The sequence below is a fragment of the Halichondria panicea genome, chromosome 17 (assembly GCF_963675165.1).
Source record: "Halichondria panicea chromosome 17, odHalPani1.1, whole genome shotgun sequence".
In the NCBI taxonomy this organism is placed as follows: domain Eukaryota; kingdom Metazoa; phylum Porifera; class Demospongiae; order Suberitida; family Halichondriidae; genus Halichondria; species Halichondria panicea.
In genome coordinates, this window is record NC_087393.1 from 1,992,821 (window position 1) to 2,016,705 (window position 23,885).

Sequence of the window (23,885 nt, forward strand, 5' to 3'; positions counted from 1 at the left end):
ACTATAATGTGTTCACAATAATTGTACGGTGTGGTTTAGTGAAGAAAAGCAGTTTTATTAGTGAGGAAGATTCTACTCTTTGTTGGTATACCAAGAGCGAATATAAAAGTTTTTCTGCTTGCCTCCAAGAAGTATAATTATGCAGGGAACAACTACATCCTTTAACAAATCCCAGAACAATTTCGATCACCCAATTTTGCAGGTTACATGGTATTCCGTGTATACCGTAGACACTGGACTATTAGCGCTTACTCCACTATAAACATCTTTATTTTAAGCGCATGCTCAACTGCAGGTTTTTTTGTACTCGAATTGAAGCGCTTTTCTAATTATGCGAAGGATATTAGTGAACATTAATTTTAGAGCTAATTTTGTTATCTATGAGCTAGCTAGCTTGTACAGGTAGCTATATAGCTGATAAAATCCATCCAGAAAGACTCTATGGGCATGCAGAGAAAACGTGAGACAAAGATGAGGTCTTTTTGTTCCAGTTCCTGGTCAATATGAATTTAAATGTTTAAGTAAAATGAACTGTAGTATATAATATTATAGATCCATTAGGGTTGCCTGCTTGCTCACTTCCTAGCTATAGCTTATGAGTCTGCTCTCATCACAGAGACATCCGGTTACTAGATGGGGCTCGAAAATGACGGCGCATTCTCAAATATAAGCGTATAAATTAATGTACAAGAAATAATTCTTTTGTATGGTAACTGCTATCAGTGAAATGAATGTTTATATCACAGCTAGGCCACAAGCACAATTAAACCTCGAAACGAGGTCGCGGGTACTTGAAAAATGTATTTTAAGTAAAATTTCACTGTTTGCGAAAATAAGTTTGCGAGATTACGATAATGGGACCAAAGTGGTACTTAATTAGAAGGGTGCCATATTTTGAAGAAATACGGTAGTTGCACACGTGCACAGTCTAAAAAGGGCTGTTTCTACAAACAATGGCACATACATACAGTAGCAGTCAACATACAGTTCCCGTTATTTTTACATAGTATGTATGTAGCACGTTGATAAGGGGCAAAAATAAGCGCTGAAAGTACGCTAGCATTTGTATACAGTGCGTTTATTTTGTACTCTTGTGTTTTGTACCATTTAACAGCTGGATCTATATAGTATCGTGAACTTTTGGGTATAAGTAAAGAGCTAGTTGTGTGATATGGCTAGCAAGCGTTTTTTTAGGGACTGTTTGTAGATCTAAAGACCCACAAAAACATGCATGTGAAAAATTGCTAGGATTGGCCAGGGGAACACCAAAAAGCATAAAAACTAGGGAGCATAACTCTGATCCGTTACAACCTCATTCATATGTACGTTTTTTGCATACAGTCAATACAGTTTTGCTATCGTATAGGGACCGTCGCTTTCAGGGCTCGAAATTACAGTATGACACCCGGTCATTATGTGCACATGTCCGATCATTGCACGTGTTAGTCAGACAATTTGTTGGAGCACAGAGCTAGCCAGAGATCGCTATATAGGGGTTAGTTAGAATAGCACTAGTAGGAGCCCTTGTCAGAGTACTAGTAACTCGGAACATAGATAGAGTAAAACTCTACTCTATCTATGCTCAAAACAAGAAGTGTGGATAAATGGATCAGTGAAAACGACCAAGAAATATAAATTGCTTCATGTCTGTACATTGAATGTACGTAGTTAGCTAGTTGAGAGAAAGCAACTGTCTGAAGTTCTTAGTTTGTTCTCTCTCTCTCTGGCTGAAGGGTCCCTGTCTTTGACTGGTGAGTCTCTCTCTACAAAGCTTTATGATAAGATATATCAGGCCTGAGAAACTTGGACGAGTTTATTGATGGCTCAAGGAATATTCAAGAGTCCAACTTCAGAGATCATGCTGCCAGCCTCATGCACAAGAACCAATGACTGCATGTGTGCCCAGGGCCGTAGACAGCAGGGGGCAGGGGGGGCAGTTGCCCCCTTGGCATTCTAGGTGTGTGTGCCAGATCTGCACATGCCCAATGATTTGTAATGAAATTGAGATGTGGGCAGGGCTATCTGATGCGCATGCTGACTGTTGAAAACGAGTGATGATCTAGGTAAAATTCTGAGCTTCACTGTGCCTCTGGAAGCAGGAGTACCTTTCTAGCTCAAGCTACCTTGTTTTAGTTGGTCTAAGTTGGTGAAGTTGGAAGTTGCCATACTCAGAGGATATGAAATATAACAGTTGACCTTTTTTTTTTTGTAAAAATGTTTAGCTGATGTTATTTTGCCACCCCTGCACACCTAAGCTATCTACGGCCCTGGTGCCTATATAATTGAATCTAGAAATTGTATGGCCACCTTTATGTTGATTGCATGTCAGAGCAAAATTACATGTTGTCAGATCAAAACATTGACATTTTGAGTCATGCTAATATTTTTAGTGCGAGCCCTGCGCTTTGTGTGCCATTAATCATTTCTTAAACGCAAACACAATGCCATATGTACCGTACCCTCGCGAAAATACGCCCACCCTTTTCTGCAAGAAGTCTAGGCTTATTAGGGGACTGGGCGTTTAATTGCGAACGGCGAGTTTTCATTCGAACATACGCCCACCCCCTGCCTCAAATCGAGGTTTACACTTTGCTCTATGCCAATTCTTTATTAATTTATTGTATTTTCATTTTAATACATAGTATGAACATTTTATACAACAACAATGTTATAAACTAATGCATGAGTATGATTAAAGCATGACAAGAGAATGAACATAAGAAGTGGACTCTGGCTCTATTCGTTGATGTTAGATGTAGCAGAAACTTCTCGAAGGATGGTAGGTCATACTCCTACAGAGCAGCTATCAGGTACTTTGTTTCCGAAAACCAAGGCAAGGTAACCTGCAAAATTAGCCTGTGTGATAACTTTCTTGGACTTGTGTTTTCCTTTCTCAGCATATAGGACTACTTGTTCCCTGCATATACATCTTCAGGGGGCAAACAGATCCATACAGAGAAAGTTATAATGTCTGATCTTGGTCCAGCAAGGAGTATAGTCTTACTAGCTACTACCTAAAACTTACTTTCTTCACTAAAATTAATAGTGAACATGTGGCATTCAGCTACTGCGCATGCTCAACTTCTTATTCTGGGTAGCCTTATAATCGAGTGAAAATACCCTCGTGCAAGAACTTCGAAGCAAAAGAGGGGATGGGCGTTTATTCAAGATGGGCTTATTTTCGCGAGGGTACGGTACTTTGAAACGGTACGACACAATTCAATGCATTATCAAAACGAAAATGCTTCAAACGTACTTACATGTGTAGTACGTAAACGGAACGGGAACTTTGCTTTTATGGTACATATTGACGTATACATAAGCGTCTATTTGAGCTATATTTCAAATTCAAGAATTGAATACAACTACACTGACTCGTACACTCACATCTTGTTGTACATCAACAATGGCCCCAGCTTCAAGTAAGAGCTGCACACACTTCTGGTGACCATCAAAACTGGCTAAGTAGAGAGGAGACTCTCCAGTCTGTAGAATGTCATGTAAACAAAAACAGTGCATGTACCCGTCATGTTTCTATTAATAGACTATTGACCCATGCACCTACTGACACAGCTATTCTTTCGTTAGACGCTACACATTTTGACCAGAACTGATAGCTAATTAAGTAAAAGGTTATAGGCTCCCGACAACGAAATTATTATAAACAAGGTGTTGCACAATTTAGTTCACTCAATAACCAGACACTCCCAGTCACCTGGACCCATTCCACTACCCTAATGACATCACCACTCTCTAGTTGGTAGGCTGATTGAACAAGACTCAAACTATAATGAATAATTATGAATAAATAATAAAGTGTAGCCTCGTCCCCAGGCTTTACTTTTTCTTCTTCTATGTATAATTATTGATAGACAGACGCTCATATCATTTTTGAGATAATTATGGCACTCGTAAAATCTTATGTAAAACTTGCGTAGCGTATGTACTGTAAATGTAATGTATAGTACGTGTCATCAACCAAACTTGTCTGTAATAGCTTACATGCAATTTACAATATTCGGTAGATCGTGCATGTTATAATTCTCAGACTGGTCCTACATAATGATGGTAGATACTGATGCTATAACCTCTAACTTAATTAATCTCTAGCCTATAGTGGTATAATTATTATTATGTGTAGTGTATGAGAATTGACTATTCTCTGGGACTAAGAGAACACTTACACATGTACATGTAAGTATCCTACAGACGTTTTATGGAGAGCACATTGTATAAGTACTCTACAATTATTATGAATTCAGATTTGAACAATTGCGATTTCCAAAATAACTACGTACCAGTCAATCAACAGTGTGTATATGACTCCAGTAACCCGGCGATCAATAGCACACAGACTCAACTCTATAGCCTCGATCCCAGGCCGCACTTCCTCTGAGAGTGGGCCTGGTAGTGACTGCTTGCGCATGCGCTAACCATTAGCCAGATACCGGCTAACGCAGGATAACAACGTGTATGCTCAGTAAACAATGACATCATAACGAACGAAAGTGGATTGAAGGAAGTGGATAAAAAGTTTGATTGAAAGTTTCTAGCCCATCTGAGAAAGAGCTGATAGCTACCCGTAGCCTGCTATGCTAACAAAAAACTCACAACCAGCAATTAACAGTGTGAATGACAATCGTCTGAACGGAGTGAAAGCTGACACTAGCCTATATGGACAGGCCATGCACGTCCATCTAATACTAACTTTTATGAAAGTCTACTATACTAATAAAGAAAATGAAAGCACTGCAGGTGCTGATGCCTCAGTGGAGATGCCAAAGCTACATAACATAAAGCTACTAATAGCTTTTTATACACATGATAAACAATTTAATTTTGCTGCATGCAAAAACTCAGAGAGTGGGTAATGATCAACCATGATTGTTGTTAAAAACGATTGATGCCAAGTCTAATATTAATGGCTGCATTAGCAGAGCCTTGCAGCTCTCTTCTCACTCTTGCAGCTACGAATAGCTAGCGTTCTAGTGCAGAGCTAACTACTAAGTAGAGTAGCAACATTCGGTAAACAAGTTTGAAAACGTGCTCTTCTGAAAAGGCATTCCAAGTAAGCAAAACTAGGCATAACTCGAGAACGAAGCATTATTTCGCATATCCACGAATTATAATCCAAGTAAACATGACTAAAAGCCTATAGAAACTCTTACTTGCACTTATTCATCCTGAGCAGCTGTAGCAGTCCACACACACACACACACACACACACACACACACACACACACACACACACACACACACACACACACACACACACACACACACACACACACACACACACACACACACACACACACACACACACACACACACACACACACTACTGTATACCTCGCTTGCGCATGCGCACTGAGGCATAATTATAGCTGTACAACAAACCTACAAGCGACTAGAAAAACATTTACAACGTGAAAAATTGCTAGGATTGGCCGGGAGAAACACCAAAATAAGCGTGGAGACAACCTATCAGACGAGAGCATAACTCCAATCCGCATGCGCTAACCAACCAGATACCAAGTAACACAAGATAACTAGAGCACTGAGGTGCTAACCCTCGGCTGTTGACATGAATAAATAGATCTATAAAAACCAACGGAGTAAAAAAGCAACACCTTACAATTCTACTTTTAATATAGGGACCGCTAAAAACTGAAAAAAATTATGTAGATCTACTCGAATAAATGTCGTGTGTCTATAGGCAACGTGCAAGTTTAAGCTTCTTAGCTTTTGCTTGCTTTTATACGATGACGAAGCTTTAACATCGAAATATATGCCATTATTAAAACTAATAACTTGTTGTGTGATGGCTGTAAATGCAGAGCTATGGCATCCAAGTGCAGGCTCATAAATTACAAACAAACAAACAAACCATGCAATGGAATACTATACTCGCTTAATAATGTTGCGCATGTGCAAGCAGTCAGTAGCAGGCTTTCTCTTCAATGGGAGGCCTGTGAAAGAGGCTAACTAAACTCATGAAGTAGCTACTAGTGCACAAACACACCAATAACTAACGTCACTCACATTAGTCTTTATGTTGACGTCAGCTTTGGCCTCCAACAACATTCTAACAACTTCACAGTGGCCATTCTGAGCAGCTACCATCAGCGCAGTAAATCCATCCTGTACAGAGTCAAGTGAGGATGAGCAGGTGAACATACGTAATACATCATGTATAGCGAGTAAATTTGGCCTGGAGTAAATTAAAATCAAGGTATATGCACATGTACATAATAGTCTAAATAAAACACTCAATGAATGCTGCAAACGCTCAAATATATACTCATACATGGCACGACTAAACGAGTAAACACAGAGTATACGGAACGTCTATTTACAAATAGGAAAGTATGGATATCAGCATTCTGCATTCTTGCCAAACTCTACTAATTACCAATAAATGCAAATTTGTAAATAGACGTACCGTATACTCTGTGCTTACTCGTTTACTAAAGTGTAGCCTCGTCCCCAGGCTTTACTTTTTCTTCTTCTATGTATAATTATTGATAGACAGACGCTCATATCATTTTTGAGATAATTATGGCACTCGTAAAATCTTATCTAAAACTTGCGTAGCGTATGTACTGTAAATGTAATGTATAGTACGTGTCGTTAACCAAACTTGTCTGTAATAGCTTACATGCAATTTACAATATTCGGTAGATCGTGCATGTTATAATTCTCAGACTGGTCCTACATAATGATGGTAGATACTGATGCTATAACCTCTAACTTAATTAATCTCTAGCCTATAGTGGTATAATTATTATTATGTGTAGTGTATGAGAATTGACTATTCTCTGGGACTAAGAGAACACTTACACATGTACATGTAAGTATCCTACAGACGTTTATGGAGAGCACATTGTATAAGTACTCTACAATTATTATGAATTCTGATTTCCAAAATAACTACGGACCAGTCAATGTACAGTGTGTATATGACTCCAGTAACCGATCAATAGAACACAGACTCAACTCTATAGCCTCGATCCCAGGCCGCACTTCCTCTGAGAGTGGGCCTGGTAGTGACTGCTTGCGCATGCGCTAACCATTAGCCAGATACCGGCTAACCCAGGATACAACGTGTATGCTCAGTAAACAATGACATCATAACGAACGAAAGTGGATTGAAGGAAGTAGATAGAAAGTTTGATGGAAAGTTTCTAGCCCATCTGATAGCTACCTTAGCCTGCTATGCTAACAAAAAACTCACAGCCAGCAACAGTGTGAATGACAATCGTCTGAACGGAGTGAAAGCTGACACTAGCCTATATGGACAGGCCACGTCCATCTAATACTAACTTTTAGAAAGTCTACTATACTAATAAAGAAAATGAAAGCACCGCAGCCTCGGTGGAGATGCCAAAGCTACAGCTACTAATAGCTTTTATACACATGATAAACAATTTAATTTTGCTGCATGCAAAAACTCAGAGAGTGGGTAATGATCGACCATGATTGTTGTTAAAAACGATTGATGCCAAAAGTTCAAGTCTAAAATTAATGGCTGCATTAGCAGAGCCTTGCAGCTCTCTTCTCACTCTTGCAGCTACGAATAGCTAGCGTTCTAGTGCAGAGCTAACTACTAAGTAAATTACAAACAAACAAACAAACCAACGGAATACTATACTCGCTTAATAATGTTGCGCATGTGCAAGAGGTCAGTAGCAGGCTTTCTCTTCAATGGGAGGCCTGTGAAAGAGGCTAACTAAACTCATGAAGTTAACGTCACTCACATTAGCCTTTATGTTGACGTCAGCTTTGGCCTCCAACAACATTCTAACAACTTCACAGTGGCCATTCTGAGCAGCTACCATCAGCGCAGTAAATCCATCCTGTACAGAGTCAAGTGAGGATGAGCAGGTGAACATACGTAATACATCATGTATAGCAAGTAAATTTGGCCTGGAGTAAATTTGACGATTTGGTGAATATCTAGGTAGGGTAAGAAATTAGGTAATTGCCAATTTGCAAGCGTGGTGCCACTACTTGAAAGGAAATAATGCTATAGGACATGGTGCCTTAACATAGAAATGGCATGTAGTGTACTGCATGTACTGGGTGCAGGTTACATGTATATATGCCAGTTCTGACTTACACATTTGTTATATGCAACAGGAATGTATTCTTGCCAAACTCTATTAACTTCCAGTCAATGTATAATTTGTATACAGGTGTACGTAATGTACCGTACAGTCTAGATTAAACACACAAGTCTCACTCGTTTAGTCACGTCATGAGTGTATATTCGAGCGTTTACAAGATCCATTAAGTGGTTTAATGCATCCGCTCCTCAGTCTATTTCCATGCATGTGCTCATTGGAGCTAGCCCATAATAGTACACATACGTATCGAGAAAGCTTCTATATTTTGAAACGAAGATGAAGTCTATACTGTGACTGGTATAGAAAGAGAATTTATATTACGTCAGTCCGAACAGCACAGTCAGCTAGATAGAATTAAGAGTTCTGTGTTGATAGGAAGCATGTACAAGAGTGGTGCAAACAGAAAGGGCATCCAAATCCACTGAAGATGAAAAAATCTTGTTTCAATTACATTCATAACGCTTTCCAATTACGCATGAGCGAGTACGATTTTAGTTTTATTCGCAATTGAGTTCCTTTGAGTTTGAGCATGCGCAGTAGATAAATATTATGTGTTCACAATAATTGCACGGTGTGGTTTAGTGAAAAAAAGCAGTTTTATTATAGTGAGTAAGATTCTACTCTTTGTTGGTATCAAGAGCTGATATAATAATGTTTGCCTCCAAGAAGTATATGCAGGGAACAACTATATGTCCTTTATCCCAAATCTCAGAACAATTTCGATCACCCAATTTTGCCGCAGGTTATGTACCTGCTGTTCTTTGTATGGTATTAGAATGTGTTTGATAGTTCGTAAATGTCATGAAATGTTAATGCACAAGAAACAATTCTTTTGTACGGTAACTGCATGCGAAATGAATGTTTATATCACAGCTAGGCCACAAGCACAATTAAGCCTCGAAATGAGGTCGCGGGTGAGGAACGTATTTTAAGTAAAACCTCACTGTTCGTGAAAATAAGTTTGCGAGATTACGATAATGGGAGAATCAAAGTGGTGCTTAATTAGAAAGCGCTATGCTTCGAAAAAATAGGGTAGTAAGGTAGGATGGCTGAACAATCCAGTGTAGGACAAAGGTTGTAGTGGATGAACAATCCAGTGTAGGGCGTGGTAGGATGTATGATAGGGTATGATAAGATAGTCGATTTTAGTCACTATTTATTTTCACCTGTTGTACATAGCGATTGAATTTAGTCACTGGTGATCTTGCTTTGCATGCGTTGTTGATTACATTTGAGGCATGCACAGTTTAGGCGAATTTAATTCGGTCATATAGCTAGATACGTATAGCTAGATCCAATAATTACTCCAATTTGCAAGCATAAGACACAATGACAATCTTCTCTGAACAGGAACAGAATCTTGACTTGTATACTTTTCTTTATACCTAGCTACTTTGCCCATGCATTGTATATTCAAGGCCTCAGATGCAGACAGAAAAGACTTAGTTTCTTAATGAGTGGGTGTAAATTCGAGCCAAATAACCTGGGGGGCTTAATTTCGAGCAAAACTACAGTTTTCGAAATTACATTTGCATGCCCCTTCTGTTTGCACCACTCGTGTACATGCTTCCTATTAACACAGAACTCTTAATTGGTTGGTCTCTCTCTAGCTTAATTACTGTGCTGTTCGGACTGATAGGTTTCTACCAGTCACAGTAGACTCCATCCTCGTTACAAAATAAAATGCTTCTCCAACTATATAACTGTAGATACTATTATGGGAGATAGACTCCATCCTCGCTTAATCTTTTCCAACTACAAGTACATAACTGTAGATAGATGTGTACTATTATGGGCTAGCTCCAATGAACACATGCATGGAAATAGACTGAGGGGCGCTTGCATTAGTTTCACTAAACCACTCAATGGATGTTGCAAACGCTAATATACACGAGACTATGTGGTACGCTATGTACATGTACCGTATTCTACCGAGATTACGCCCACCCTAATTGCATGCTACAAAGCAGCTACAGGTGGGATGGGCTTAAAAATAGTTGCTGAAGATGGAAAAATCCATGTTTCAATTACATTCATAACACTTTCCAATTACGCATGAGCGATTTTAGTTTTATTCGCAATTGAGTTCCTTTGAGTTTGAGGATGCGCAGTAGATAAATATTATGTGTTCACAATAATTGCACGGTGTGGTTTAGTGAAGAAAAGCAGTTTTATCAGTGAGGAAGATTCTACTCTTTGTTGGTACCAAGAGCGGATATAAAAGTTTTTCTGCTTGCCTCCAAGAAGTATATGCAGGGAACAACTATACGTCCTTTATTCCAAATCTCAGAACAATTTCGATCACCCAATTTTGCCGCAGGTTATGTACCTGCTGTTCCTTGTATGGTATTAGAATGTATTTGATAGTTCGTAAATGTACATGAAATGTTAATGCACAAGAAACAATTCTTTTGTATGGTAACTGCATGCGAAATGAATGTTTTTATCACAGCTAGGCCACAAGCACAATTAAACCTCGAAACGAGGTCGCGGGTGAGGAACGTATTTTAAGTAAAACCTCACTGTTCGTGAAAATAAGTTTGCGAGATTACGATAATGGGAGAATCAAAGTGGTGCTTAATTAGAAAAGCGCTATGCTTCGAAAAAATACGGTAGTTTGAAAAGTTGCGCACGTGCAGTCTAAAAAGGTCTGTTTCTACCACATACATGTTTCTACCACATACAAGTACGCTTATGGTACCCTATCACGTACGCTAGCATATGTACAGCGCGTTTATTCGTACTCTTGTGTTTTTGTACCATTTAACAGCTGGATCTATACAAACTTTTTGGGTATAAAGTAAAGAGCTAGTGGTGTGATATGGCTAGCAAGCGTTTTGCCAAGGCTTTTGTAGATCTAAAGACCCACAAAAACATTATTTTTTGCAATGTGAAAAATTGCTATGATTGGCCGGGGGTAAAACACCAAAAGGCATAGAAACTAGAGAGCGTACGAGAGCATAATTCCGTTACGTATACAACGTCATTCATATGTACGTTTGTCGCTGGTAGTTTTTTGCATACAGTCAATACAGTTTTGTAAGGACTGTTCGTAGTTCTATGTACCGTATTATGTTCTAATTCATTGGACAACAAAAAATAATTATTTTGAAAATTTTCTGGATATAATTGGAACAGATTTTTATAGAGCACACAAAGTGTCCGGAATAATTATGCAGCTGCATGCGAGCTAGCTAAGTTGATGAGCTGCACTAGCTATCTAATCCTCTAACTTGCACTCTTGCTGGGTATAAAGCTACATTGCTTGGATCGAATGTATCTCAACTTTTCAAGGTACCGTAAAGTGGAAAATTTGTGCGGGTGCAGATTTTCGCTATTTGGCTCCAGAGCCCTCAGCAAAAATGTTTGTGGGTTCTAATATTTGCGTTTCAATGACACCCACCAATAGCTTTGCATGGGAGTTATCCCGGTTTTAATTTTTGCATCACTACTCTACCCTCGAAAAACGTGAAATGTTCCTGTTATACGGTATTGTCCGATAGTAAAAGTGAAATGGAGTGTTCACTGTATTAGAACAACGAAAATTGCCCAAAAGTGTCTGGAAGTGTTCGATGAATTAGAAGATATATATAATTATACAGTTACTGTAGTTATTCCTTGTATATAGAGACTACAAACGATTTTTGAATGAAGTACGTAGATATAATCTTGCGCACATTGCTTAGCATGTGTTATTTCGACATAAAAAAGTAAAGATACGACAAGCCAGTAGGACCGTCGCTTTGTGTGCCGTTAATTGTTTCTTAAACGCAAACGCAATGCCGTATGTACTTGGCGGTACAATAAAATTCAACGCACTATCAAAACGGAAATGCTACAAATGTACTTACGGAACGGGAACTATCAAAACGGAAATGCTTCAAACGTACTTACATGTGTAGTACGTAAACGGAACGGGAAATTAGATTTTACTGTACATTGACATACGTATACATGAGCGTTGCTGTATACATGCATGAGCGTCTATTTGAACTATATTTCAAATTTAGGAATCAAAATAATGAATACAACTACACTGACTCGTACACTCACCTCATTTTGTACATCAACAATGGCCCCAGCTTCAAGCAAGAGCTGCACACACTTCTGGTGACCATAGAAACTGGCTGTGTAGAGAGGGGAGGCTCCATCCTGTACAGAGTCAAGTGAGGATGAGCAGGTGAACATACGTAATACATCATGTATAGCGAGTAAATTTGGCCCGGAATAAATTTGACGATTTGGTGAATATCTAGGTAGGGTAAGAAATTAGGTAATTGCCAATTTGCAAGCGTGGTGCCACTACTTGAAAGGAAATAATGCTATAGGACATGGTGCCTTAACATAGAAATGGCATGTAGTGTACTGCATGTACTGGGTGCAGGTTACATGTATATATGCCAGTTCTGGCTTACACATTTGTTATACGTATGCAACAGGAATGTATTCTTTCCAAACTCTATTAACTTCCAGTCAATGTATAATTTGTATATACATGTATACGTAAGGTACCGTATAGGTATTAGGGGTTTATGACAGTAAACCTCCCGACTACGAGGGCGTAAGCCCGAGGGGGAGGTGTGGTTTACTGTCATAAACCCCTAGGCACTGTGTATTAACTGATATATGTCTCATCTGGTTGGCTGACTGGTTGCTATGCATCCAGCTATATAAGCTTGCATGACTACCACATAGCAACACTAAGAAGACAACTAGGAAAAAGAGAGCTCGTCCACACCAGGGCTCCTGTCCACACTCGACTCAAAGCCTTGCGCAGCTTAGACAGAATATGAGCAGTCAGCCCCTCCCTCCAGCGAATGGTACGAGCCACTCCCCCTCTCTGTGCAATTAGTCAGCCCCTCCCTCCACATACCTACTGCAGCAACCAGCCAGAAAAAACAACACAGCTAGCTCTAGACAGTGTCTAGACCAGCTCTAGTAAGCAAGAAAAGGTAAGCTTAAAATAGCCACTCCTATATTATTATTAAACTGGCTTCTTTTCTTTGAATACAGCTAGAAACTAAAAAGGCCTAGTGCAGTGGCGTGGCAGTACTAGTGCTAGTGAGCAAGGCTCAGCCTGAGCCCTAGCCCTCTCCCAGAGTGTCTCTAAAGCAGCTCCTTCTGCAAGTACACAGCATAATTGTTGATGAACTAGTCTACAGACTACACCCGACTCTATGTTTTCATTTATGACATTTTGTTTCTCATGCAAGACATTTCATTCATCTTCATTCATCGAAAACACCATCATTTTATTTTTGTTGCATATTGCTTGAGGTGCCAATTTATGAGCTATATTTTCCCTTGTAGCCCTGAGGTGCCAATTAAACCCCACTAGACTTCATGGCAAAAGTGTAGTAGGTGGGAAATATTCTCGATTAAACACACAATGCCTCACTCGTTTAGTCACGTCATGAGTGTATTCGAGCGTTTACAACATCCATTGAGTGGTTTAGTAAAACTAATGCATGCACGCCCCATGTGCTCATTGGAGCTAGCCCATAATAGTACACATCTATCTACAGCTAGTTATGTACTTGTAGTTGGAAAAGATTAAGCGAGGATGGAGTCTATACTGTGAATATCTCTTGTAGTAGAAAAGAAGTTACATATGGCAGACCTATAGCATTCCGAAGAGCTAGAAAGAGACCAGCCAATTAAGTTTTCTGCGTTGATAGGAAGCATGTACAAGAACAGAAAGGGCTTGGGGAGGAGGAAGAAGCCATAATAATACAATATATTGTTCATGTAGCATGCATGCACTGAATGCATACATGTTTGTGATACTGTAAGAATTTCTTAACGGGTGAACCCAGGGCATCTATAGTATCATGCAGTTTTGGGTATATACTAGTAGCAAGCGTTTTTCTAGGGACTGTTTGTAGATCTAAAGACCTACAATAAGTATATGTGAAAAATTGCTAGGATTGGCTGAGGGGAACACCAAAAAGTATAACAACTAGAGAGCATAACTCTGATACGTTACAACCTCATTCATATGTACGTTTTTTGCATACAGTCAATACAGTTTTGCTATCGTATAGGGACCGTCACTTTCAGGGCTCGAAATTACAGTATGACACCCGGTCATTATGTGCACATGTCCGATCATTGCACGTGTTGGTCAGACAATTTGTTGGAGCACATATGGTAGAGCTAGCCAGAGATCGCTATATAGGGGTTCGTTAGAATAGCACTAGTAGGAGCCCTTGTCAGAGTACTAGTAAGTAACTCGGAACATAGATAGAGTAAAACTCTACTCTATCTATGCTCAGAACAAGAAGTGTGGATAAATGGATCAGTGAAAACGACCAAGAAATATAAATTGCTTCATGTCTGTACATTGAATGTACGTAGTTAGCTAGCTGAGAGCAAGCAACTGTCTGAAGTTATTAGTTTGTTCTCTCTCTCTGTCTCTGTTTCTGTCTTTGACTGGTGGGTCTCTCTCTACAAAGCTTCATGATAAGCTATCAGGCCTGAGAAACTTGGACGAGTTTATTGATGGCTCAAGTAATATTTGAGAGTCCAACTTTGGAGATTATGCTGCCAGCCTCATTCACAAGAACCAATGACTGCATGTGTGTGCCTACATAATTAGAATCTAGAAATTGTATGACCTGCACCTTTATGTTGATTGCATGTCAGAGCAAAATTATATCTTGTCAGATCAAAACATTAATCAGACTGACATTTTTGACAGTCATACTAATATTTTTAGTGCAAGCCCTGTGCTTTGTATAGATTTGTAAGAACTAGAAAGAGACCAGCCAATTAAGTTTTCTGTGTTGATAGGAAGCATGTACAAGAGAACAGAAAGGGCTTGGGGAGGAGGAAGAAGCCATAATAATAAAATTATTGTTCATGTAGCATGCATGCACTGAATGCATACATGTTTGTGATACTGTAAGAATTTCTTAATGGGTGAACCAGGGCAAAAATTATTAGAACATTAAAGAGTGCCCTGTTTTGAATACGCATATGCACAGTCTACCGTTTCTAAACAAACGTGGCAATTCAATTAAAGGCACATGCATGTGCATATAATAATGAATGCAAGCGTGTATTTAAATCAATTTTAGAATCTTAAACTGACAGTTGCATAAACACAACCAATACATTTCACTGGATTACATCAGCCAACTGATCACAATCTAACATATACAGTTATACCATGCACGGCAACGATGGCTAACTTACAGTTACTTTAATACTATAGCTTATGGTTGCTTAGATACAACTACACTGACTCGTACACTCACCTCTCCTTGTACATCAACAATGGCCCCAGCTTCAAGCAAGAGCTCCACACACTTCTGGTGACCATAGAAACTGGCTGCGTAGAGAGGGGACTGTCTCCACTGTAATGTAAACGATAACAAAATAGTTATTACAGTAGAACCTCGATTATCCGGCCCTCCATTATCCGGAACCTCGATTATCCGGCTTGGCAGTTTTCTTGTTATCAGATCAGAAAATGGGCGTGTCCCTCAAACGCGCATGCGCGTTGCAGCTGTTACCATGGAGACATGCCTGCTTATCTTCTGCGCATGCGCAGACAACCATGTGGCACTGCTGTTTATCAATAAAGTGGGTGGATCAAGGCGTGGTTTATCTATTCGATTATCCGGCATATTCACTTATCCGGCCTGCTTCTGGAACCAAGGTGTCCGGATAATCGAGGTTCTACTGTATAATTATGGATTTGTCCTCATGCAATCACTGGTCCATGCAACACCACACCTATATATACGACTGTATATATATTGTATGTAATAGACACATATCTGGTACACCCATGAAAGTGATGCTCGATCTGCTTAACGACAACCTCCACCTGAGATACATCTATAGTCTTGATTTGACTCTACTGCATGTAACAGTGGAACCATGCTTTACGGCCATCCATGAATACTTACGATCTGTTACATTATAACAGCCAAAATCTATATAAGCTCCAGTTGCAGACACGTGTACTTCAGTATAGAGGCGACCCCATAACGGGCAGAAAATTATTGCTGAAATATGTATCATTGGGCATGATCTATGAAAATCTAGCTCTAACTTGATCCTATACAAAGCTTGAAGGACATAGAGAGAAACATTGCTTTTCTAGTATACAGTCACAATGTTCGCTAAAAGTCAGCCATGAAGCTCTATCCTCTCTGTAAACAATCAAAACCTTACTCCCCATGGCAGGGGCGTAGGGAGCTTTGAGGGCTGGAGTCCCCCTTCCTCTGTAAAAGTACCAACACGAGCCTTTCTTCTCAGTGCAAAATCGAGCCTGGGCTAGCTACTATAGCAATACAGTACTGGTACAGATTATTGGCACGATCAGCATGCTCAAAAGTAACTTGAGACTGCAGTTCATGGTGCAGCACTAAGTTAAGCTTCTTCAGCTACATCATGGAAGTGACGTTTATACTGCGTACTGTGCACTAAATAATGCTTTGTTAGGTTAATTTTACAGGGCTTAATAAAATAATGTGTATGTGAGACTAATTTAAAGCTGCCTTAATTGTCACAGACACTGGACCACTATTTCAAAAGGAGTAGTGAGCCTCAAGCAGCTTGCCAAGCTCTAGTGCAATCTGAGTGATGATGAAGAACCAGTAAAATAATTGAATAGATATATACTACTGCTAGTTAGGCATCGGACATTCAATGTGGAATCATCCATAATTATAATTAAAACCTCTAGCTAGATCTAGCTGTAATCATTTTTGTTATAGCAGGATAAGAGCTGACTTCCTGGAATTGAGTAATTAATTACTAGGTGTGGTTTCTGGTTTAATTACGGTGCGTAGGGGTTCTAGAACTAAGCCTCCCTTCCCATAATTCTGCCTAGGTCCGTTAAAATTATAGACACTGTACCATCTGCTCAGGAACTCTCTACAATTTATCTTTCTATTGCCTGAGATCAGCTTTTGAAAATAACCATTCTGAACAAACAGTCACATGCCTAACCAGCGAAAATTGAATTACTGCTTGCCATGTTTTGTGGCTGTAGCTTGTTCCTGCAGCCTTTTCAAATCTTTTAGCAGATCCAAGATTCAAAATTACGGGCTAAAAAATTAACTCTACAGGTGAACGGCAATATACCTTTAACTAAGTAACATAAACTATGCAGAACAGCCTTTCCACAATGGTATTCGTTATATAGAGGTTTCCACTGCACAACTAACCTTGTTCAGAGTGTTGACGTTAGCTCCAGCTCGAATGAGTACCCTCACCACCTCATCATGTCCATTGGAACTGGCCCAGTAAACAACAGTTATGTTATTCTACGAATGAAACAATGTACATTGTAACATAATTATAGCTGCAATTAACAAACACAAACACTCATTCTTCTCACCTCATCAGCCTGGTTGGGATCAGCCCCACCGTCCAGTAGCTCCTGAACCACACCCACATTACCAGCCTTGCACGCTTCCAGGAATGACTGCACGGGTAAAGGGCATCATAGTAATAAATGTCAATTGCCTATGATGTGGGAAACGTGATAGAGTAATTAAGAACCTAATTTCGACATGTTAATAGCACAACTATCGGTCCTGAGCGAAAATCTAACCAGTACATGTATATCTTCTAATTTATCAGAGAGTCAGCAAAATCATCGCCATTTGGCGGATCGTGTCTGTATCTGTATGTTAATACGGGCACTACATGTCAGAGGAGGTACGACAGGGTCAACAGGTTCACTAAAAATTATTGTCTTGCGTTCTTGACTTTGGTACCATTTTTTTCATCTAACAGATAGCGCTTTCGTTGTTTATTTGACTGCTTAGAAGCTTTCTATAACCAGTGCATCAAAACGTATACCCTCTAGCCACAAAAATCTATTTTATGATATCCAAAGAACATCAAGAAACTTGTCTCGGGTGTCTAGGGTGTGATAGTTAATTCACTATGGTAAACTAGTAGCTAGTGGTGCATGGGGCAAAACCGTGGGGCGCGGTGGAAGAGTCAGTTTCCCATGTAATTGACCTTTTGACTGTGTCGTACTTCCGCTGACTACGTTACAAGTGTACATTAGACCATGATTCGTACCAAATGCAGACAAATTTGCCGACTCAGCAGTTCACAATTGTAACATTTTGTTTAGGACCATTGATAGCCTCGATTCCAGGCCGCTCTTCCTCGAAGAGAGGGCCTGGTATCGACTGTTTGCGCATGCGCTAACCATTAGCCAGATACCGGCTAACGCAGGATAACAACGTGTATGCTCAGTAAAACAATGACGTCACAACGAACGGAAGTGGATTGAAGGAAGTAGACAGAAAGTTAGATTGAAGGTTTCTAGCCTATCTGATAGCATTCTGATAGCTACCCGTAGCCTGCTATGCTAACAAAAGACCCACAGCCTGCAACAGTGTGGGATGACAATCATCTGAACGGAGTGAAAGCTGACAATAGCCTAATGGACAGGCCATGCCCATCTAATACTAACTTTGGTGAAAGTCTACTATACTAGCTACTGCTACTGACTCTATCAGAAAGAAAATAGCTGTACATAGCTGTACAACAAAACTACAGCTTTGCTAGCTAGCTGGCTAAATATCTTTGTGTATGACTTTCAATACTTTGTCAGAATATTTTCATGATAAATTCAGTATTATAAGACAGTTTACGGGAACAAATATCCAATAATGTTGCGCATGCGCAAGCAGTCAGTAGCAGGCCTTCTCTTCAGGGGAGGCTAAGCTAGTGAAGGAGGCTAGACCATTGATTGAAATAACTTAAGGTGTATGTTGAAATTAGGCACATTACCGCATAGCAGGTAATTTTCGTGGGGGTTGAATATGAACAACAGTGATTTTCATTTGTTCCATTACATGCACTGCAATGCATGCGTTTCGGTAAAACACGCCTGCATTTTCGTGAGTAAATTTTTGTCGAGGGAAGCTTGCCCAGAAAACATACGAAAATTACCCGTAACCGTCTAATTACAGCGCCACTCTAATAGAAGCGCCAAGTTCACAAAAAAATAATTTATAATTAATTTTTAGTGGCGCTGTATAATTATTAGACGATATATACCGTTCCCCGTATACTCTGTAGGACAAACCCAAAGTTTTCTTGTTCTATTTGTGCGTCACTGGAAAATCATAATTAATTGTTAGTGGTGCTGTATATTAGACGGTATATACCGTTCACAATTTTTGCAAATCTTATGATTACTGCAAATCTTGAGCAGCTAGTGCTATACACTAGTATAATTATACGTAACATAATTATTAGGAAGTAACCCTCTCCCCCCCACTCACCATTCTGGGATGCCTGTGACACAGCTCTCTGAGTGAGCTGCTCACTTCCTCAACTGCTGGTCTCTCCTCGGGTCGGTCGTGGAGGCAACGAACAACGAGAGGATAAAGAGTGTGATCCTCCCCCATTGTATCGTGAACGGATGTACTTCGTCTCATTAGCTCAAACGTCCCCTCACGTTCGTATTGCGCCCTGTTTGGGTCACTGGTTAGAATTGTGTACACCTTGGGCAAATCCCCAATGAAAGTGTGGATGATGAGATTCCCGAAAGAGAAGATGTCCAGCTTGGTGGTGTAAACGGGATTCTTCACTTGGCTTTCCGGAGACATGTAGATGAGGTGACCCGGATTAGTGGACAAGATGGTGGGCACTGTTGGATCTACGTACCTGGACACGCCCAGGTCTCCAATCTTGGCAGTGAGGTCCTCAGTGAGCAGAACGTTGGGAGCAGTGAGGTCTCGGTGGATGAGGGGAGGGGTCAGAGAGTGAAGGTAGCGAAGGCCCTTAGATACATCATAGAGGATGTGGATTCTAGTGGCAAGGTTTGCCTCGGGATTCTTCTTGACAAAGTCAGCCAGATCAGAATGAAGCCTCTCCATTATCAGACTGATGTCGTTCTTGTCACGGCCGTAATGAACTCCCTCAAAGCTGACCACATTGGGATCATCCAAGCTCTTCAAAATGCGACATTCGTTGCAGAATTTTCTCACAATGAAGTCTCTCTGCTGAGTGGGGGCATGAGGGTAGTAGTTGTCGGCTTGGAGCAAGATATTGTGGAGCTTTTTTGCAATACACTTTTTCCCGTTCACTGTGACTTTGAAGACTATTCCATAGGCCCCAGAGCCCACTTTGTTTTCCTCCAGGCCCAGTCCCTCCACCTGGACCACCAGAGCATCCAGATCCACTTCAGACAATTCAGCCATCTTTCACAGAAAAACTTGGATGGATATAAGGAGGGCGTAAACAAGCCATCACGCATGTGCAGTTATAGACAATCACCTGGGAATTGGAAGCTAACTCTGCATAGCGCATGCTGAGGCTGGGCCGGCTGGACTGAACATTATGAGCTGAATCATGGTACATGGTTTGGTCCTATTTGCTCTTCAAAAGTGGTAAGCCAGTGTTAGAATGATATGCCAATTTACAAGGCATGATACCACACCACAGAATGCATCAACTGTATGAGTTTTATCATATTATGGTTTTATCAAGCTCATTCACGACCACATGATCGATACGCTTCAAAGATTGTATGGAATGTTGTCAATATTATTCACAAGTTACCATTCCCACATGTGCCCACAATTTTATGGTAGTGGTATTCAAAGCATTTTTTGGAGACCTCATTTCTAATTCTCCTGATGGGATATAAAAAAACATTCACCGATTGATGTAATTACAGCGCCACCATAATTACAGCGCCACGTCAGCATTAGCATAATTTTGAGGTCCTAAAAGAAGAGCCTACCGTTGCTGGGATTTTTTTTTCTGGCATTTATAAAAGGCTTGTTTGAGACATCAAGACAATCATCCTGCATCTTTGACTTCCTTCTCGCTTCTGAACAGTTGTCTAGGCCATAGACGTCTAGCTACAGTCAATGAATGTTGTTTACGAGTCACTCAGAGTCAAGCTCAATAGCAAGTGAAACTGAGCTAAACCACGGCCATTTTCTCTGCAAATTGTATATACTAGCTGTAGAGCGCCAGCTGGACTGAACTCACTTTTTTGTAATCTAAAAGATGCGCCACTCAGATTTACATCAGTTACGGTATACCGTAATTGTTGTATTATAGCACCATTAGATTCACCAGGAGTAGATTCACCACTCCTGGCGTTGCTCTGTGCCAACACCCTTTAGTATATACGTATGCTCTGGTCTAAGACTATGCGCTAACGCCCTTTAGTATATACGTAGCCAGGGTGTGGCAAAGGGGGTAATTGCCCCCTGGATCTTTACTATTCAGTTCAGGTTAGTGCATCTGATCTAGCTGAGCACCCCATTTTCTTTCGAACCTTGTTGGCCCGGCAATCAAAACGTTTTAGTCTTTAAACTGTGATCTAGACTATAGTTCTTGTCCTTAGCTAAACTAGCTTGCATGTTCTATGCAAATAAAACATCAGGCCACACCCAATTAAGTACAGATAATTATGATGTTATTATCAAGAGGCGTGGCTTCCGGTCAGAATTTCGATCCTCTGGCTCATCTCTTGCTCTTGATATCTCATATAACTAAACTGCTGACTAGACACACAAATAGCGCAGACTCAGTATATTTACAGCTTTTAATTCTTTTATTCACACGTGATCTCAACATCCTTCCAACCTCCTCTGCATGCCCTCAAAATCAATCAATATAAATTTTGCTAATGATTCGTAAATAACATGACTGTTCTATAATTCTCCTCATGATGTTCTGTATAAGATACATGCCAAATGTGGGCAATTCGGTAAAGTGTTGAATATCCTTGTTATTCAGATACTTGGATGGCTGTTCTCCTGACAACATGAAGCCTGAGGTCAAACTGCACTGTCCATTCTTCTCACTCTGTCAGGCTGTGTTCTGTGTGTTTGTGTTCAGGCGTAAAGGCACTACTGGACTCACCAGATGGTGAGTTACAGATCAATGTACTTTGTGTGCCATTGATAGTAGAAAGCCTAAGCCTGGTAAAATTAATAACTCCTCAAAAACATGTTAACTTGTAGTAGTTACACATCGTCACATCACTGATAAGACTTTAGACAAACTACCGTATAGCAGGTATATATATTTACTTTCGGAATGTCTGTTAGAAAAGTTTTGCAGATTTTATTTTCGCAGAATAGCAACCTTTTTGCAGCATGCTATTAAATTCGTGGGTATAAATATGATGTTCGTGGTACATGCTTAATAAGCAAAAACCGTGAACATTTATACCCTCGAAAGGTACACGCTATACTGTAGCAGGAGTGCACTCGTACTCATACACTCCTGACAGTAGTTATAATTATTGTTGTGTACAGGATTGAAATTCTCGAGACAGCTCAATTTTGAGAGAGTCATCTCGTCTCGACACAACCCTCTCAAGGTGAGTACAGTTGCCCAGGTTGTGACCTGACTGTGTGCATTGTGTTAGACTTACTCTGTATTGTGTCCATTCCTCACCCCCGGGCCACAATATGTCCACCCACCACACCCACCCACACACTCTCACTCAGGTTGCATGTTTTCCGGTGAGTTTTTTATCAAAGTCAGTGGGAAATTTTCGGTGCAAATTTCGCGTTTTTCGAGGGCAGAGTAATTAATGCGAAAATTAATACATGCACTATATACGGTATAGTAATATACTCAATTATACAATGATTGCACACAAACAAATTAATACATGCACTATATAGATAATACGGTATAAGTAATATACTCAATTATTTTGCCTGTCGTAGATACAATGATTCCACACAAACACAATGACCCAGACCAAGTGTACTCTGTATACGGCTGGAGCTCTCCCCCCTTGTATTTCAAGCCTATACAGTGCAGTATATAGGCTTGAAATACAAGGGAGGAGAGCTCCAGCCCTCCGCCACTGTTGGTGTATAGCTTCACAGCACTAATCTGTACCTGTGTGCAGGAGGTAGCCCTGAAGAACGTCCTGTATCTGACCACATACTGCCCCGCCCTCAGAGACGGTGTCTGGGAGCTCATCTTCCCATCAGACGCTCTCTATCGATGTGAGTATACAGTCTACCCATTGTAAATGCACAGATGTGTTCACTTTCTTCCCCTCCTCGGAGGCTCCAGTTGTGACCCCAGAGGTTAAAGTTCAGCAACAGGAGCAAGCCAACCTCCTCGACTGTTATTTCCCCTTTGACCCCTACTGTCTGAAAAGGTGCTACATGCAATAGTACTTATGTAGTGGATTAGTTCATTAACAGAGAGGTGCCTGTTATTTTACACTTTGGGGGACGGAACATTATTCTTGTACCCGGCCTCTTTGTCAGGACAGAGATTTTATTACAGTTGGTATCAGCCGCCCTTATTCAGAAACCAGTATCCTTTATCGGAGGTTCCACAGTACGTACTATTAGAGTTGTTGCTATAGCTTAGTTACGATCGAGATATGTAGTCAGTATTGTAAACTGTATTGACTGATCAGAAATTGGTTGTCTTGTAAATGGTCTGTTTTAATTGTTCAGTGGTATCAGTCCATAAATTGCACGACTAATAACTTTGCCATTATTGAGATTGTTTACTTGTTTCACCCAACACAGGTCGTCATTGTACGTACAGTCACTCTATCAGGAGTGGGAGGAAATGGAAATAGCAGGGGTGAGGAAAATGGTGTAAAAGCTTGTCCCTTTTCAATTAAGTGTGTTACGACTACCGTTATTTACGTGTAGAGACTTATCGCCATGCATGTACGTCACATGACCGACCATTGGTATATTTTACTAAAACATAATGCCGGCCCTTGTTATCATTTTGAACTATGATCATGCCAAAGACAAGTCATAA

At 40.2% G+C, this 23,885-nt stretch overlaps 3 protein-coding genes across 4 annotated transcripts in view; 1 reads left to right on the forward strand and 2 right to left on the reverse strand.

Annotated features, from left to right (window-relative positions):
- The window catches only part of LOC135350778 (uncharacterized), a 52,880-nt gene extending 32,327 nt beyond the window's left edge, over positions 1 to 20,553 (reverse strand). Inside the window, exons 1-2 of one of the 2 annotated variants that reach the window (XM_064549611.1) lie at positions 19,394 to 20,553; positions 17,482 to 17,568 (exon numbers count right to left, since the gene is read on the reverse strand). In XM_064549611.1, coding sequence (XP_064405681.1) covers positions 17,482 to 17,568; positions 19,394 to 20,314 — 1,008 coding nt within the window. In that variant the 5' untranslated portion in view covers positions 20,315 to 20,553. The remainder of the gene's footprint in view (positions 1 to 17,481; positions 17,569 to 19,393) is intronic. The other variant, XM_064549612.1, reaches the window with a different exon arrangement.
- Positions 1 to 23,885, reverse strand: part of LOC135350761 (serine/threonine-protein phosphatase 6 regulatory ankyrin repeat subunit B-like) — a 248,755-nt gene that overhangs the window by 63,155 nt on the left and 161,715 nt on the right. The window contains exons 21-24 of the mRNA XM_064549592.1: positions 12,180 to 12,278; positions 7,758 to 7,856; positions 6,043 to 6,141; positions 3,388 to 3,486 (exon numbers count right to left, since the gene is read on the reverse strand). Of these exons, the coding sequence (XP_064405662.1) occupies positions 3,388 to 3,486; positions 6,043 to 6,141; positions 7,758 to 7,856; positions 12,180 to 12,278 (396 nt within the window). The remainder of the gene's footprint in view (positions 1 to 3,387; positions 3,487 to 6,042; positions 6,142 to 7,757; positions 7,857 to 12,179; positions 12,279 to 23,885) is intronic.
- The window catches only part of LOC135350820 (RNA polymerase I-specific transcription initiation factor RRN3-like), a 46,977-nt gene that overhangs the window by 22,865 nt on the left and 227 nt on the right, over positions 1 to 23,885 (forward strand). Inside the window, exons 4-6 of the mRNA XM_064549672.1 lie at positions 23,002 to 23,101; positions 23,172 to 23,259; positions 23,642 to 23,699. Of these exons, the coding sequence (XP_064405742.1) occupies positions 23,002 to 23,101; positions 23,172 to 23,259; positions 23,642 to 23,699 (246 nt within the window). The remainder of the gene's footprint in view (positions 1 to 23,001; positions 23,102 to 23,171; positions 23,260 to 23,641; positions 23,700 to 23,885) is intronic.